Source organism: Hippocampus zosterae, chromosome 13 (assembly GCF_025434085.1).
Source record: "Hippocampus zosterae strain Florida chromosome 13, ASM2543408v3, whole genome shotgun sequence".
NCBI lineage: Eukaryota > Metazoa > Chordata > Actinopteri > Syngnathiformes > Syngnathidae > Hippocampus > Hippocampus zosterae.
The window spans coordinates 15559173-15576574 of record NC_067463.1 but is presented as its reverse complement, the minus strand read 5'-3'; the positions used below and the strand labels follow the sequence as shown (position 1 = coordinate 15576574).

The following is a 17402-nucleotide window of genomic DNA, read 5'->3' as shown; positions in this document are numbered from 1 at the left end:
GGAGTTAAAGTAATTTGATTGTGTTAATAAGAGCTGACTGGAGTTTGGATTGTCTTATATTTCAATATAAACATTTGAATCTCAGTGGTCACAGTTGTGGTCAAACAGACTGCTATGTGACTGCTAGTGGCAAGCGCCTGCAAAATGTCAATTTAAAAAAATCGCTTACCATGATGAAATTCACCACCCCTCACTCTCTGCGATTGTGTTTTTCGTTACTATTGCTTTTCGGGTGGTTTCCAAGCTTTTCATTCATAAATAAACTGCTGTAGTGTGTAACGCCCAGTTGTATTGAATCACCGTAAAATACATACCAAGCATTCACGGAGTGAAAACACAGGCAGGGCGCATGCTCACAGAATAGGCCGGCAAGCTACTCACCCCTACAATGAAAGTACACTTTCACGCATCATACGAACACCCTCAATTATTTAAATCATGCTTCAAAGGCAAACAACGTCTCATGCAGGATCTCTCCAATCAGCGCGCATACATTCACACTCAGACAAGCAATATGGCAAGGTTAGTCATTGTAAAAGTGCGGATTAGTCGCAGTTTCACAAAGTTGATTTTATTTGCCATTTAGTATTGGAATAGTTTTTTTTTTTTTTTTTTGCAAGTTAAAGACACTAAGTTCACAGTGCAGAATGACAGAACACTGACATTAGGATAAACACATATGGGTACGGTAAAAAAAAAAGTCTGTACAAAAAAGGTAAAACAATATAAGTGCAAAAACAACTCATCAGGAACTGAAAAGGAGCATTTGTGTTACTATGTAATTTCTTAACAAGACATCAGTAGCAGCAAAACCAAAATAAAAAAAAAATGGACCAGATGTAAAACATCATAGATATTTGCTTAAACTATCAATATGGCAGCAAATGGATCTCGATACAAACATAGAACTGAACAACACACGCACACACGCAGTTATACACACACACACAAAGTCACAGTTAACAGGTGCCAAGGACATTGCGGTGGGAGTCAAGTTTAAGCTCAGTACCATGTCAAAAACAAAGCACAATTTAATTGGCGGACACAAAACGGCGAAGGGTTTACAAACTCCACATGCACGCACATAGATTTCTATACACACAATTAACCCTCATCAACACAACCAAGGGTGTGATTCTTTTGCGATGATTTCCTCCACCTTTGGTGCGAAAACAGATGCATTAGCCCTAATCCTCCCTTCATGGAGGAGTGGCAATTGTGAAGCCAAAAAGAGACACAGTAGAGGCTATTCTCTCTCTTCAGATCAGGTAGAAAATGTTACCCCCCCCCCCCCCCAAAACATCTCAAATGGAAAGTTGTGTGAAGCAGCACTGTGGTCAAAATGAAGGTAAGAAAACATTGATGGCGGATCGTGAGGTTATTCTACAGCTATGTAGAATTTGGACACAACAGATGAAGTCACTCTTATTGAATCCTATTACCCCGCAAAGTATGATGTCACCCTGAAAGCGAACATAATTAAGACACCTGTCTGTCACTAACTGCATGCAAGTTGTAAAAAGTCCAAAGTATAGTGCCACCCGCAGTCAAATCCAAGTACTGCATATGCAGCATAATGTGCAAGTGATTTTGTGTCTAGAAATGTCAGTCGGTCTCATCTGTCTGTTGGTCTGTTGGCTACTCTTGCAATTAAGAATCCTGATTTAAAAAAGAAAAAAAAATCGCACTGTTCCTGCCCTCCCAGCCCGGTAACAGACGTTGCCCTGTGGCTTAGATTCCCTCCCTGCCTTGTTAATGAAGTCCCTCCCTCTCGTTCCCTGAACGTTCTCAATGCCGGTCCGGTCTCTGTCCCTGCCACACTCAATTTCGCCATGTTTCCATGCTTCCGACGCATCTTTCGGTCCCTCGCTCTGTCCCTACCTGTTAGTTTTTCTGTGTCGGGTCCCTGCCTATTTAATCTAGAGGTGTGTCCCCCTGTCCCTCCCGCCCACCCATCGTCTATGGACAAACACATAAGGGCATGGGGGCCGTCCTTCAGGGGGAGCGGCCATAAGCGTCCCTCTCCCTCCCCCCAGATCAGGGCAGTGCAATACACAGATGGATGAGTTTCCCATTCACCCTCCTCCTGGTGGCTCACCTGCACAGACAAGGCAGAGTACACAACAAAATAGTTTTTTTGGGGCGATGTCTTTTTTTTGCAGGGGGTGGGGGTCCAACATGAATAACAACGTGGATAGAGAGATGACTACATTTATGAATAAACTGTTGAATTGCAACCTCCGCTTTTCAGCGATTACCGAGCAGCGTGCCTTGAGAAAGAATCACGTACTTGAAAGGCGCTTATAAATAAAATTCATTATTATATTATTATTATTTGTAAATTTCCCCAGTGTGGGACAAATAAAGGATATCTTATCTTATTAATTGGTCTGAAATCTTTTTACTTTCTACACAGAAAACATCTTTGTTCATCTCTCCTTTGCCAGCGTTGTATGGTGACAGGCAGAACAATTCCACCAGATGGCATTGAATATGTACATATACTTTTTAACTTTTATCTTTATACGCTTTATCTTTATTATTTTTGCGTCATGATAGTTTAGCAACTAGCATGGCTCCTTTTTCTCGTTTCCTCGTTTTGTGATAACGCTACTGGTTAGAAGTCTGTTTTATTCGCTATCATGCCAACGATGATTAGCGACATGTGACGTGTGCTGTGTTGACACCGAACGCTGAGTGAACTTGTGGCAAGATGGCAATCACCAAGCTTGCCCCGATTTGAAGAGCAGAAAGCAGGGAGGTTGGGCAACTGTGTAAAGTGGACGCACGAGATTGTATTTGTATTTTTTGTAACAAAATACTGTTAATTTCAGTGTATTGATTTATGTAACGTATCCTGGCCAGTACTTGGTGGCCCGACACAGCGCCGTACTGGTGATAATGTTGGACGCTGAATTTCTTTTAAATATCCGAAACAATCGGCATTACGGACTTGGAATTCAGCAATTTCCAGAACAATATACGGACAATTTGTAACATTTGGCAGCTCCGCAGCAGACATTTCATATTTTGTGTAGACATCAAGAAGAGTCACCTCTTGGATGGGTGTAAAGGCTTTATACACCATAGCAGGCTGCCAGTCGCTCCTTCAGCAGAGGGGGAAACTGTTCAGAGAACTGTTGCCAGTTCTCCTCTCCAACCTGCTCCTTAAAACCATGCAGGATCTGTTTGGGGGATTGGAAACAAAGTGAGGAAACGATGATTCAAAAATAAAAAAATACTCTTCCCGCTAGCAAGGTCTTCTCGGGTGGCCGCAATGCTTTTACAACTGAAATTGTAATATTTGTTCCATAAAATTGGATTTGTTCATTCCCAACAGTCCATTTACTTCATTTTCCACTTTGTAGGGTTTCTCTTGGCTGGACCTCTTTCAGAATGTTTTGTGGATGTTAGATGTATTTATCAGATTTCAGTTTCTACATATGTGGTGCCATGTCAATCTAATCTAGCCTAGGGCCTTCCAGACTCAATAGTGCTCTGACTGGCTGGTCAAGTTGTTGCAGCCAACTTCAACCAACAAAACACAACTGTTGTCATTGTCACACATTAATACATTTAATAACTGCAATCTCTGGTGAGTACGATGTATACTAGTTAAATGTTATGGTTTGGTCAGACGGCTTGCAGACCGTTGTTTTTTTGGGGGGTAGGGTGGGGGGGGGGTTGATTATGCTTTATATAAATGATTCACTTTGAAAACTGTGGGTGTGGATTGCGTGTCTCTTAATTTGACATTTCTAACACCTCAGTGCTTTGACCGCATCCCGGACATTCTTCTCACTTGCGCGAAGATTGACCACCAAGGAGGTTCCACAGGATAGATCAAATTGAGGATTCACTGTTGTGTACTTTGCGGAAGTTTTTTTAGTTCCTCGACAGTGGCGTAAAATAGGGCGTGTGCCAGTTGTACAATACCACTCCCTCACCTTATAGAACATATCTCTCAGATCATCTTTGGGGTTCACCCAAGAGGCGACTGCATCGCAGAAGAAGATGAAGTCCTGAAAAATCAATAACATTGTAAAGTTTTCAAGGAAAAACACAATGGATCCCGTGGACAGAATGTCAAGTCTCACCTGCACCACACCGCCTGGGTTCACGCCAATCATCATGCAAATTCCACGGAACGCAGAGTCTTTCTCTTCATTATCTCGAATGTTGCGAAGTGATGTACACCTGTCGCACAAAAATCATTTTCAACCAAAAGTTGATCTAACAGGGCTAGAACAACATGGGTGTCTATTCAAAGACTCTCATGCTCATTCGGATGTGAACATGTGCTGGTGTGATGAGATCACATAGATGCAAGGTGGAAAGAACAGCCAACCGATCCTCGAGTATTTCCTGATCGTGAGAGACAGTTGACAAAATGTGGTCTTGCATGTGCTGGTAAGTGAACTTACAGGATTGTGAACAGAATGGAAACAAAGAAGAGGCACGGGGCCCCAAGTGATGTTGTGAGCCCACAAAAGACGCCGTTGCTGACATCACGTGTAACGCATGCCAAATGAAGCAAGGCTTCAAAAAATTTCAAGCAGATTCTCACCATGGTCGAATAAACTGCGGCAGCATGGGTGCAACTTCCTGGGGACAGACATAGCCCAGTCGTCCGATGGTGATTGCTGGAAGAAAGTCAAATGAAGACAGTGTCACATTTCGAGGCTAACGACATATTCAGGTGGGGATACGGGCTTGCCAAATATTCCTTCTGAAAGTTACACATTATCTCAAAGTTGATTTTATTTACGTACCGTATATCCTATAAAGTCTTTATGTTATGTAGTCAAAACACCTTATAGTAATCATGTTTAAACCTCCTGGCTTTGATGATAAGTGTAAAAGTGTACATTTATGCCTCTGGAGCATGTGTTGAACTGCTCAACTGTGATTATGCCACTATCACAGATTTAAGATGGATTTTTTTTTCTAATATGGATTTGCTTTTTTGTGAGTGCTTATTGGAATGACAAGAGAAGATCCTGAGCCTAAGACTGATGGCTTTCCTTTCCTTTTTTGGGAGATTTCATCAAGGCAAGTAAGGTTTAATATGTTATAGATGTGATGAAATATCATTCACCACATCTTTTTCAGTGGCTTCTGACATTTTGCTCAGGGATCAATAAAGTATTTTTGAATTGTAATCTGTAAAATATTTCTTCAAATGCCCATTGCTACTTTCAAGAGCCAAACCTAAGAATGATCTTTTTTTGGGGGTGGGGGGTTGCAATTGTTCGTTCAATACTAAATACCAGTGTTTTCCAGGAGGGTCTTGGGAGTGTTTGGTCGATTAATGATGTCAGCCAACTGGCTCAGAACCATCGGAATGTACGGCTGCATCTCTACACCCATCTGCATGCATATCTCTCCGATGGCCCAGGTGGCATTGTTGCAGACGGAGATAAATTCTGGGTTCAGGTTGGTTCCGAGAATTGGCATGAATTCAGCTGAAGAAACAGAGAAATACAAAATGAAAATGATTGGGCAAGACACACAGAAATGTGAATGAGGTGCTTCACGTTTGTCATCTACGAAGTGAATTACCAATGCATGGTTTGACATGAGGGAAGCAAGCCTTGGTCAAGTCCCCCAGTAGAGCAAATGAACTCTGTCTTACTTCAGGCATTGTATCCTGGGACAACACAGTGAGGAAGAAATGGAGAAATGTAAACACACGGGGAAAAAAATGCAAGTAGTGAACTTGCCCCAAAAATACATTTGATTTTTTTGCGACCTATTTTTTTTTATAGGGTCTGAAAGTTTTCTTGGGTGGTGGCCCTGCCAGATCCTGTACCACCCCAGATTTAAAACAATATTTAGAAGAATTAATGAATATGCTGTATACTGTATGTCGGACTACCCATGAATGAAATCGTGAAGCATGTAGTCTCAGGAGCCAAAAGGCATGCAAATAAGGGGGATCAAGGGAGTCGCTTAGAAAAACTAAAAAACAATAGCCACACTCTCCGTATGTAGACAATGTGATTTGAAAAAAATTACAGAACAAAATACAATGTTTCATATCGCCCTTTCATAAGAACTACAGCTGTAACAAAGCGCACAATTATTTTTTGGTCTACCCGTGGATGAAGTAGCGAATCATGTCATCTTAGTGGCCAAAATGCACACAAGTACATAGCGTCAATGGGCAATCAAGGCAGCCGCTTAAAAAATGACTACACTCAACTACCCAATATGTAGATATTGTAGTAGAAAATAATATTCAAACAAATCCATAGTTATATATTTAGACAGTAAAGCATGTAGACTTGGTGACCAAAATACGTAGTGCACAATGTGTTAATGCAGGGGTCCCCAACCTTTTTGTGTCAGGGGCCAGTTGAGATAAGAACATGCTGTTCGCGGACCGGCAACCACTTTTTTTTTTCATTGCTTTTAAATTGCCAGTTTTATAGCAATGATACTGACAACAAGGGTAATTATAAAGTAATGAAAACTTTTCTTAACTTTTTTCCCCATTCCTTTCAAACTGTTTTATTCAATCCTATAAAAAAAGGCATTGCACACCTGCATGCACTGGAAGAGCAGAGTCATAATGTTGCTCCGAGCCACAAGAGTGTCCACATGTCCACCCAATCCCTCAGCCAGGCCACTCAGAAGATCTAAAGCCACGATCATGAAGTCCTTGTCAGGCGCCTCATACTGATCTGGCTGCTGACTATACATCTAAGAAACGTGCACACCAAGGGGACAAAATCCACGACCGTTAGGAAACTCACAAAATAATAGACATTTTATTTCAAATGTCATGTATTTTTCTTTGTGTGGCTCACCATGGCTTGTGCCAGGGTCTTCTGAACAAGCGTGACACAACGCTGGTAGACGGGCTCACAATAGGGGAGGAAGCCACTCTGCAAAGCCGTGGCAACAGATGACAGACATTCAAGCAGGGGGAAGAGATCTTTATCTTCATCCTTCAGCTCATTCCACTTTGAGATTAAGGGAGGCATCAGCTTTTGGATGTACTCCTAAACACAAACAAACAAATAAACGTTTTAGTAGTTGATGTAGTTCATTATCATTTAGCTTCATCATCACTGGCACAAATTATTCATTCATTCATTCATCGTCCTAACCGCTTGATCCTCACTAGGGTCGCGGGGGGTGCTGGAGCCTATCCCAGCTGTCTCCGGGCAGTAGGCGGGGGACACCCTGAATCGGTTGCCAGCCAATCGCAGGGCACACAGAGACGAACAACCATTCGCACTCACACTCACACCTAGGGACAATTTAGAGTGTTCAATCAGCCTGCCACGCATGTTTTTGGAATGTGGGAGGAAACCGGAGCACCCGGAGAAAACCCACGCAGGCCCGGGGAGAACATGCAAACTCCACACAGGGAGGCCGGAGCTGGAATCGAACCCGGTACCTCTGCACTGTGAAGCCGACGTGCTAACCACTGGACTACCGGGCCGCCCTTGGCCCAAATTAATGAAGGCTAATACAAGAGGTGCATCGAATGTCACACAATGTTCCGTTTGGATTGATTCGACAGTTAGTGAAGTATTCATTAAACAATATAGAGAATATAATACAGTAGTGCATGATAAGTCTGTGGTCATTACTAAAAGGGTTTGTTCGTCAAAATCATCTTTCTTGAAATGAAGGTAGGAACAATCACTTTTTAAAACAATTGCTCATTGTCAAACCCTCGCTTGTGAAGCCAGTTGAGTTTGCTGCCACCATCTTGACCATCACCAAATTGAGAATTATTAGGCAGATAATAAAATGCAGCTCTTGCACTTACTGTGCAAATGGTCATAATGTGGCTGGTCAGTAAATGTGAGGGCTTGGTGTCTTACAGGCTGGTTCAGATGGTGTCCCACAGAGTCTGCCAGGGTTCCTATGGCGTCATAAAGGATGAGTAGGTTTTTGTGCTGGTACTTCCCAAAAGCAAACACCAGTGTGTCCAAGATGAAACTGAGGTAAGGCACTAGCTCTGTGCACGCCTCCTCCTCCAGGGTAGCAAACGCGCTTTAGAAAAGATGCGGAAGGGCCAAGGAATCAGGAGCAGCACATGAGGATGTGAAGAGGTCATCTAGGCCGGTCGTTTACCTGCAGGCCGCCTCTTGCACTCGCTTATTGCCATCCAGGATGCGTTTGAGGAGCTCAGTCATCAGAGGTTTGAGGTGAGCGTCGGGAGGCTGGCTAACAACCCAGTGTGCATATCGACTGAGGGTCCAGCACGCGATGGAACGAACCAGGGCCTTCTTGTCACACAGACACTGGATGAGATGGGGGATGAGTTCGGGCAAATAAGGTACCATACCCTGCATACATCCTGCAGAAAGAAAACATGATTATAGGTCTCAAATTAAACACTTCAATCGCTATGGCCCCAAACCTGAACTTTTTAAAAAACACAGAACAAGAAAATGCAGCGCAATTTTACTACACAAACACAAGAAGCGTTTCAACACGAACCATGATCTTCACCGCTTCAAGAGGTGAGGTTTAATCCAGAAACTAATCATAAAGGAAGAAATTAAATGGGATGAATAATTGAGGTCAGCACATCTACTTTACACAAAACAGGTTGAGGGTTGTGTTTGAGTGGGTTTCCTCCCACATTCCAAAAATGGATAACTGTGTGTCAATTTGTGTGACTGCCCAGTAATTGACAAGAAACCAGTCTATGGTGTACCAAAGTCAGCTGGGATAGCCTTCAGGTGACCCAAAATTCTAATGAGGAAAAGCTGTATAGAAAATTGATGGGTGGGTGAATAACTGAGTTGGTCACCAGCACTGTTTTAAGCACAACTAACTGGTCACTGATATTAGACATGAGGGTCTTGCTCGTTTCACTATAAGGTGTCCGTAGTCTGGTAAATCGAATTTCATTGTAGTACATTCTCAAGAAGCTAAACTGTTTCTTACAGTAGTAAGAAGAAACCCTCACTTTCTAGCATTCCAATTCCACACTGAGAGTGTGACATATGAAGAGCTACATCCCACAGAACACGCTCAAGCAGCTAGTCTAAAGCAGAGCTCACCTTCAGCAATGGCTCCAAGGACGAGGATGCCAGACTCTTTGATGACCCAGTCGGGATGGAAGAGCAGACCTTTTAGGAGAGGCAGGAGATGAGGAAGCAGCTCCTCTCGGAACACATTGGCCAGAACATCCAGGGCCGCAGCAGAACATTTCCCTTGAAAAGAAAATCGGACGGAAAGCATATAAAGTTTTGAGATAAACAAGTTATAAACCTATTGAAGATGCCAAAAAGTTTAAAAGCACTGGATGTAAAAAACAGGAAACGGTCTGTTTCATAATTTGATTTGAAACTATGTAATACTTTACTTACGGAGGTTCCAATCAGACAGCGTATCATCGTCATCGTCCTCATCATCATCAATGTCTTCCCCCTCCTCTCCCTCCCCTCCTTCATGCTGCAGAGTGACAGTGCGGGACTTGTGGAAACGAGGCTTGATGTCTTGTTCACTGTCTGGAATTGCCTCATCTTCCTCCACATCACCCTGGAGTGCAGGGAAAATGGCAGATGAACAAGGAGAGAAGTGATGGAGGGCAAAGACAAAACGAACAGGCAGCTGAAGGTAGCTGCATGCCGGGCTCGCAGTAATGGCCTTGCCTTTAGAAGAATAATATCGATTTCAGAGTATTTCATCCCATTCACTAAGATCGGGATGAGCCTGAAAAGAGAAAATAGACAGACAAACTTTATTTATGTATTTTTTTACATTTTGTTTTGCATGTCAGCCATATTTGACTGCTTTGTAATGACATTAATCCATTCCACTGAGCAGCTGGCATGTGCACACTTACTGAACCAAGTGGCCAGACAGGGCCTCTTTACAGATAGGCTGTTCAGCCAGAGTCAACCAGAATTCGCACGCCTCCAAAGCCACATTCTCATCTGGGTCTTGAGTACGCTGCAGCATGTACTGGTGAGAACAGCCAGAGAACGTTGGTGATGACGAGGAGAATTGCAAGGCTCGCTAATTCATTTATGGTGGTATTGACTCAAGTCCTCACCTGGATGATGCTGTGCATGTGCGGGATGAGGCGGTCAATGCGGACTTCCAGCAGCATGACAAGAGCCCTGCACACGTTCTTCCGGACTTCGCTGTCTTCATCACCTGCCAGCGCAAACAGACTCTGGACAAGAGAGAGGCAAGGAGAAAGAGGCCATGAATGTTTAGAAATGTAAGAAAAGAAATAGCAAGAAAGACAGAAAGAAAAAGGAAAAAGAAACAGAGACAAAAAATGGGGTGGAAAAAAAATTCAAAGAAAAAGACAAAATGAGACAAAGACAGAAAGAAGAAAAAGAAAGAAAAATCACAGCTGAGGTTTCATACAACTTCCAAAGGCTATGCACATTTTCATGTTGACATTTTATCACACAAGAACATAATAGAATGTTGAAATCTTCAAGCATAGAACAGAATTCACAGAGTAAAGGGGAGTGAAACAGCAGTACACCCACTGCAATTATTTAGTGAAAGCTCCTCTTTGAATCACAGTCCCATTTTGCTTTTTGCTGCAGATGCTGCAGTGAAATAAAGCACATTCACACAATCACACCCACCGAACAGCTGTGTGAACTGATGCAATCAGAGTAGCAGAAAACAAGAATAGATATTTCCATTCCTTCCCTCCCATAGCCCTCATTTGATTAATAAAAAGATTTATTTCAATATGCACAACAGTGGCCAATTATGAATGAACATTTCAGTAACTATGGTAACGGTATATGTCAAAGGTAGTAGCTAAATAATAAACACAATTGTTAGAAACAAGGTAGAAATGAGAAAATGTATAAATATGACCTCTTGGGTATTACAATCTCTCGCTGAATTACACTTTTGCGCCATACACAGTGGTGCCTACAGAAACAAGTTCAATTTGTTCCGTGATCGTGCTCGTAACTCAAAACACACGTTATCTTCAAATCATCTTACCCCGTTGAAATGAATGGAAATGCCAATCTGTCAGTTCCAGTCTCCCATTCCCAAAACAAAAAGGTTTGATATTTGTTAAGGAAATATAGTACTTCATAACACTGTACTTCATAAAAACAGAGTAATAATAACTGAATAGAATGTAAAGAAGCCATTTTTGTATAGGGATTTATTTCTGCAATCCAATTCATTGTGCAGCTCCTTCTAATATCCCGGCCTTGGCCACCTAGGGGCAGTAGAATACCGTACTGTGATGTAATACAGACACCAATGGTGGATAAAGAATATATGAATTCCACCTACAAAGCTTCAACAATTTGCCTTCTCCGTTCCCAAACGTTTATTGAAAGTTAAAAGAAAAGGTGATGTAACACAGGGCCAAACATGACCCCGTCACAGCATTTTTGGAACGTCTTGCAGCCATAAAATTCCATATTCATGCTTATTTGCTAAAAAAATAAAATAAAAATAGTAGTAGTTTTAACAAGATATAGCTTGTCTTTGTATTGCATTAAATTAAATATAGGTTGCACTTGAAAAATACTCCATATATTAAAAAATATATACAACACTAATAAAAACAAACAAAAAAAGCATTTCCAAAAATATACCGGTAACAATTAAAAAATAACAAACCTGCTCTAAAAGTAAAGAAAATCATCAGGATTTAAAAATCAAAAAGCCAAAACGAAATAACTAACTACAATGAAAAATCCAAAACGATCACAACCCTGGTTCACCAGAAGCTTAAGGAAAAGAAATCGGCCATATGATGGCCTGTGTCTCAGAAAACTCCGAAGTCGGCGATAACTCCAACCGCAAGGCAGCCACTGTCACAGGAGAGGAGCGGAAGTGATTTGTGCACCCACTGTCATTGTCGTTTCACCACCATACCATTTACCTTCTCACAGCCTTCAAACCATTCATGATAGTTTACCGTTAAGAAATTTTTGGCCGGTATCTTAGCCCAGCCTGCAGAAACTTTAAAGGATGGTCTTTGCTACAGTGAATCAGAAAGCTCTTGTCACAATTAACATGGGTATTTATAACATTGTGGTGCTGAATGACACCAAAGTGTAAATAGCACAGTAAAAAAAATAAAAAATCTTCAGCTCAAGGCCTAATTTTATTGCATTACACAGTGACTTACCCCACACAGGAGAAAGCCATGCTCAATTAGATCTTCCCCTTGATTACCAACCATTGCAGAATCAGGTACTCCACCCATCCATTATCTTCCATTTATACAGGGTCCAGTTACAGGGACATCAACCTAAAAAGAGAAGCCCGGACTTCCTTCACCCCACTCCCCAGCCACATCATCCAGCTCTTGAGGAGAGACCCCCAAGATGTTCCCAGGTCCCCTAAGAGACACAGTCTCTCCAGCCTCCTTCCAAAGGTCCCGTGCCCGAACGGCGTACAGAAGGTAAATAGATGCCTGGGCCACCTCATCTGTCTCCTTGCAATATGGAGGATTTGCAGCTCTACACTACAATGATGCCCTTGACATTTTCCAATGCTTTTTAATTCACTCCCCGTAATCTTTTCTTGTCCTCGCTTTGCTTTGGCTTATCAGTCTTTAAAAGGGCAGAGATTAAATTGATTCTAAAATAGACATTATTGTAGCATTTACATGATCGATTCAGATGGGGATGTTGGAAAAAAAGACAGCATAGAAAGTACTTACCTCAATAAATGTGTCGATATTATCCATCAGAGCCTGAGCTCGACTAATGATGAACTGGTTTACACATGCTATGGCGTGGGACCTGGGTGGAAGAAAAGCATGTGGATTTTGTTTAAAAAGTTCCAATTCAATCTTTTTCCAACACCTTACAGGCGTGGTAAATTACATATTGATAGATATACATGAATATTTGAAAAGATTATTTTACTCAAAAACATTAAACCGATGTTTACATGAATTATACAATGTAATTAGCAAATTGGTAATTGCACTTGTTTATGCTCTTAATTGAACAACCAAACCATTTAACAAATTGCTGTGGGAAAAGCAATGTTAAAAATGTTAAAACACCTTAAGCCCTGACACAGCAACATTCTATTTTCATGCATTTTCATAAATATCAAGCACCGGTGGAACCTTTGTTGAAATATAATCCCGACTGACCTGATCTTGGGGCTGCAGTGTTTGAAGAACTGCAGAAATTTGGGAATCATGATGTTGAGTGGTCTGTTCAGTGCATCACTGTCCAACAACTCAGAAGAGTCTTCGCAGATCTTTTGCAAGGCTCCAAAAGAACCCTGAAAGAACCCACACGACTGGAATTATTACTTACTGTAACAAAAGCTGTATTCTTTGTTTGAGTGTGATGCCATGCCTGTCTGACCTCACAGGTGTTGTAGTCCTCCGAATTCAGTAAATTGCAAAGCTGTGGTAACAGTTCTGGCCATGTTTGCAGCTCCCCTTTGGAGGCTATAGTTGTGATCAGGATACCTTAACGAAAATAATACACATGAATAAAACATGCATACAATATCAAACAGAAACACAAAAACAAGAAAAAGAAAAAGTGACATGATTACAACCACATTAACTGGAGTACACCATCCACCACAGACAAAACAGTCTGCCACACAGTGGCTACGGCATAAATATTAGACTAGCTTTAATCTGTCCAATCTCTCACAGCACCCACCAATTGTAGCTCTGATGAGTGGTGAAGGGTCTCCAATGTTGTTGAGACATTCTCGTTTGATGAAGTCAGCCACATTGGGAGGGAAGTTCTGGTAGTGAGCCTTAACGTTGTTCTTCAGTATCAGGCCACTGAGCGATCGAGTGGGCTCATCTAGAGAAATACGGCAACAAAGAGATTACATTACAATATAACGTACAACTGCAATACTATGAGTGGCAAGCAAGTTGAAATGATTTTTTTTGGAGTGAATATGAAAATACTCACCCTCCGACTTGAGGCTTGTGAGGACAAAAATTAGATAGTTGTTGAAATCTGGAAACTGGTTAAGTTGCTCCAGTTTCTGTGGGCTGTGTTAAGGAGTTTAACCAGCTAAACGCATGTTACAAAAGCTCACACACCCTCACATACCTAAAATGGTTGGATGACTCTTTAACAGTGGTGTTAAAATACAAACTAGCTGCTTCTTCTTTCCAAGCACACCGACAGGCATAGGTAAGGATACTTCTTGTACTGCTCTTTGCGTTGCTGTGTCTGGAGACTGGGAGTCCTTGAGAAGTTGAAGCACTTGTTGGAGACTTTGCTCATCTGGTTGCCACTCCATCCTGCAGCACAAAAAATACTGTCTTTGTAAAGCAGACACAATCTGTGTTTCCCTAACTAGCCTAATTGTCAGCTAAATCGGACAGTAAGTAGCACGCTTAGGCTTTTCTTGTTGTAAAACTGCAATTATAACGCCCATCCATCCAATGTACACACCCCTTAGTGTTGCGGGTGTGTTGGAGCCTAACGCACCTGAGAGACGGTAACGTATACACCCTGGACTGGAGGCCAGCCAATCGCAAAGTACATAAAGACATACAAAGAACCTTTCACATCTAACGGTAATTTAGAGTCTTCTGTTACCCTAACCAACTAACTTTAACGGGTCACATTAATATGATGATTCCACAGGATACCAACATTGCGAAAGTCCCATTGTGACGCAACGAGCATCGCCATGTTAGGTTACATTTATTAGCCGTTTTGATTTTATCTGTTGGTGTGATTAAACGGCCGTTATTTGGCAAATAACTGTTTTAAGGAGCCTACAGTTACAAAATTATGATCGGACTAATCGTATAACATGAGGCCCAGACTACACGGGCACAAATGTCTGGCTATGTAGCTAAGTGCCGTTTTAATCGTTCATACGTAAACTGCAGCATAGAATACGATCGCAGACAGTCTTGGGTTAACTACCACTGCAGCGCCTATACAATAGCTGGTGTTTGGGCTGAAATCGCTCCTGCAAAGACCGCACAACTGAAGCATATGAATATTCATAACAGAAGCGTCGCGAATCAAAACCTCCGGCAGCTAGTAAGTAGCACGGCTAGCTAGCATCTGCTTGAATGTGCCGCGAAAATGTTACCTGATCGCTCCGATGTATCAAACGTACGCTTCTGTGGGCAATCTTATGGCTACACTAAGGCAACTAACATTAACGTAATACAACCAGGCTCTGTTTAATCGAAGCGATCTTCAGATCTCCGTAGATTTTTGTGAGTGCAATGCCGCTAGGTGGTATGTGACAGAGATTGCATGCCTTGCAATCAAGCCGGTGATCACCATGAACTCACTCGGCTTCCGTACTGGGCGGCCCGTCATCTATAGTCTATGTGATTTGACAGGACTGTCAACCAACTGATTTTCTTACATTCCCTTACATCTCTAACAATGATACATTTTTGGGGTTTCACCACTCAACCGGCAAGCATAACTGTCATATTGATGAAAAACAAGTTTGACTCAACTGAGCACGAATGAAACTATAGTAATTCCTTATTTGATAATTCTGTAAGAGGCACAGTTCTGAATCAAGAATTCACAGAGGTAGGGATTTTCCAGAGCAAGGTACTGTACACTGCACGTCAAGCAAGAAGAAGAAGAAGAGGAAGACAGTTTCTTACTAATGACACACGACTTTATTGAACATACACACAAAATTAGTCTAGCCCACCTATGCACGAAAAATCATGTACTCACACAATTAATGACTTGGATGTAAAATAGCCCGCGGCCCGAGTGGGGAAAAGTAGCTCAAATCATGGATAGATTTTTGAAAATTCAAAAGGTAGAACACTGCAGATGCTGAGATGGGACAGTGTTTAGCACAAGGAGCTGATTTCACTCTTGGTGCAGCCCCACTTGCAACAGGCATTGGACAGTCCCACCACAACATCCCGTCCTTTTCTATCTTCACTTCGGAGAGCCTCCAAGACCTCTCCCAAGATTGGCGAGCGAGCCAAGCGGCTGAATCCAGCGGCGACAGATGCTACATCAAATGTCGGGTCCTTCCATACGTTGGATTGTGCAGGATCCTGCTCACTGGCCATTTGAGGGAAATGATTTGGATTCCATTGGTCAAAAGCCTCATTTCCAATAAGAGCTGATATGAAGAGAAATTACAATTTATTTTAGAATGAATAATTTTATAGACGACTTACTTCACTTTACAGGCAGTCTTACCTGCATCTCCAATGCTTCTCCTCCAGCGAGAGCCACCACAGGTAAAAATGACAGCACGTATAAATTCTCTACCGCACAGTTTCATTCCATAGAAAGAGGTATGGGCTTCACTCGGCCGTACCTTGCCTACCAGTGCCACCAAGAAACACAATGTCAGGAGTGCTGCCTTCCACATGTTCCTCAAAAATCTGCTGTCGTTGTCTCACTGTCCAGAAAAGGTCTCGACAAACCCAAATGAGGTACCTATTTGCTGACTGTTTCATTTTGGACATCTTATATAGGCCTCGGTTTCTCAGAGAAGCACCTTTGGTCTTTATCACATCCAAAGATAAGAGCTGAGACCTTTTGGGGAAACAATGCACATCCAGTAACAGAAAAGTTCTGGGAATATAGCAAATGATGCCACAGGTGACGTCAACAGAGTGCTCTGCAATCTAATCACCTGTGACCTTTTATTTGGCCTTTCTGCCCTCACTATAGTTTTTGTGCTTTGTGTGACACACAACAATATCTCATTCATGGCATCTTCTCAACAAGAAATTGAATAGAGATCACTTTCTCATCAGTTTAGGTTGCTCAACATCTCTGGTAACTCTTGTTTGGTCTGTCTGTTATGCACAGACATGAATGCTCATACACACATTCAACACTGTTGCATGGTCTAAAGAATTACAATCCTACCCTGAAACTTTAAAGTATAGTAAACAATATGATACAAACTGACTTTTAATTCATTATATACAAATATTTGGGAGTGCATTGCTGCCCATGAAGTGTGAAATTATGCAACATAGTAATGTTTTTATTCGCTGCCCATTTCCGAAAATTCGTCTACTAGCAAGCAGCTCTGAATTTTGTCAAATTGTAATCAATTTGCGTTTGGCAGTGTGTCCACTGCATGCGCCAAATGCATGCATCTGACAAGAGTAATTCCATGGCTAAGTCATATAGTGTTGATGAGTGAAATGCTTTCATTGTCTCTCGTGCTCTGAGCTGTTCATATTCACACTTTTAGAGCAAGTCGACAATATCTCTTAGCCTTGGGCCTGGTCACCATGGTAACAAAAGCCATTCTAATGTTGGCTTACCTCACAATGATGGCTGAGTGAGCAGTGGCTCATTTAAGAAAACCAAATAATTTCAACTGGGGTATTAAAAATGGATTCTAAGTGTGCTATTATTCTCGTCCTATGTTGATCTTGATGAACGCATGTTGGAGAACTTTTATTTGTGGAAACTGTTTTAAATTTTGGGCAAAATGAGCAAGAGGCTACACCA

The 17402-nt window shown here is 41.9% G+C and overlaps 2 protein-coding genes and 1 long non-coding RNA gene across 6 annotated transcripts; 1 reads left to right on the top strand and 2 right to left on the bottom strand.

Moving 5' to 3' along the window:
- Positions 1-523: 523 nt before the first annotated feature.
- LOC127613695 (transportin-2) lies at positions 524-15244 on the bottom strand. Of its 4 annotated transcripts, none has more exons than XM_052084845.1 (23): positions 15028-15244; positions 14119-14218; positions 13881-13956; positions 13617-13766; positions 13308-13414; positions 13088-13221; positions 12644-12725; positions 10031-10153; positions 9821-9939; positions 9627-9687; positions 9342-9513; positions 9033-9185; positions 8095-8320; positions 7842-8013; positions 6813-7007; positions 6547-6705; positions 5563-5650; positions 5271-5465; positions 4568-4643; positions 4098-4197; positions 3948-4022; positions 3056-3185; positions 524-2098 (listed from the first exon to the last, which is right to left on the bottom strand). In XM_052084845.1, the coding sequence occupies exons 2-22, from the start codon at positions 14215-14217 to the stop codon at positions 3078-3080; spliced, it is 2670 nt and encodes an 889-aa protein (XP_051940805.1). In that variant the 5' UTR covers position 14218; positions 15028-15244; the 3' UTR covers positions 524-2098; positions 3056-3077. The 4 variants fall into 4 exon arrangements, 3 of the variants coding, with proteins under 3 accessions (XP_051940805.1, XP_051940804.1, XP_051940806.1); XM_052084844.1 differs by lacking the exon at positions 15028-15244 and adding an exon at positions 14409-14952; XR_007966287.1 differs by lacking the exons at positions 524-2098; positions 3056-3185; positions 3948-4022; ... (11 more) ...; positions 9821-9939; positions 15028-15244 and adding exons at positions 12107-12229; positions 14409-14962.
- On the top strand, positions 14002-17361 carry LOC127613854 (uncharacterized). Its single transcript, XR_007966339.1, has 2 exons — positions 14002-14108; positions 15798-17361. It is a non-coding gene; the product is annotated as an uncharacterized LOC127613854 (long non-coding RNA).
- rln3b (relaxin 3b) lies at positions 15558-16299 on the bottom strand. Its single transcript, XM_052085089.1, has 2 exons — positions 16125-16299; positions 15558-16044 (listed from the first exon to the last, which is right to left on the bottom strand). Exons 1-2 carry the CDS (start codon positions 16297-16299, stop codon positions 15764-15766), a joined length of 456 nt encoding a protein of 151 aa, XP_051941049.1. The 3' UTR covers positions 15558-15763.
- Positions 17362-17402: the final 41 nt, after the last annotated feature.

What these genes read in the sequence shown, in the direction of transcription:
- LOC127613695 (XM_052084844.1), bottom strand. Translation starts at nt 14,473, where the DNA reads ATGTCTTTATGTACTTTGCGATTGGCTGGCCTCCAGTCCAGGGTGTAT. An exon ending in CACTGCAGCCCCAAGATCAG is followed by an intron (nt 12,726 to 13,087) that starts GTCAGTCGGGAT and finishes TCTTCCACCCAG; the next exon opens with GTCCCACGCCATAGCATGTG. An exon ending in GACCCTCCTGGAAAACACTG is followed by an intron (nt 4,644 to 5,270) that starts GTATTTAGTATT and finishes ACTTTCTTCCAG; the next exon opens with CAATCACCATCGGACGACTG.
- rln3b (XM_052085089.1), bottom strand. Translation starts at nt 16,299, where the DNA reads ATGTGGAAGGCAGCACTCCTGACATTGTGTTTCTTGGTGGCACTGGTA. An exon ending in GAGAAGCATTGGAGATGCAG is followed by an intron (nt 16,045 to 16,124) that starts GTAAGACTGCCT and finishes TCTTCATATCAG; the next exon opens with CTCTTATTGGAAATGAGGCT.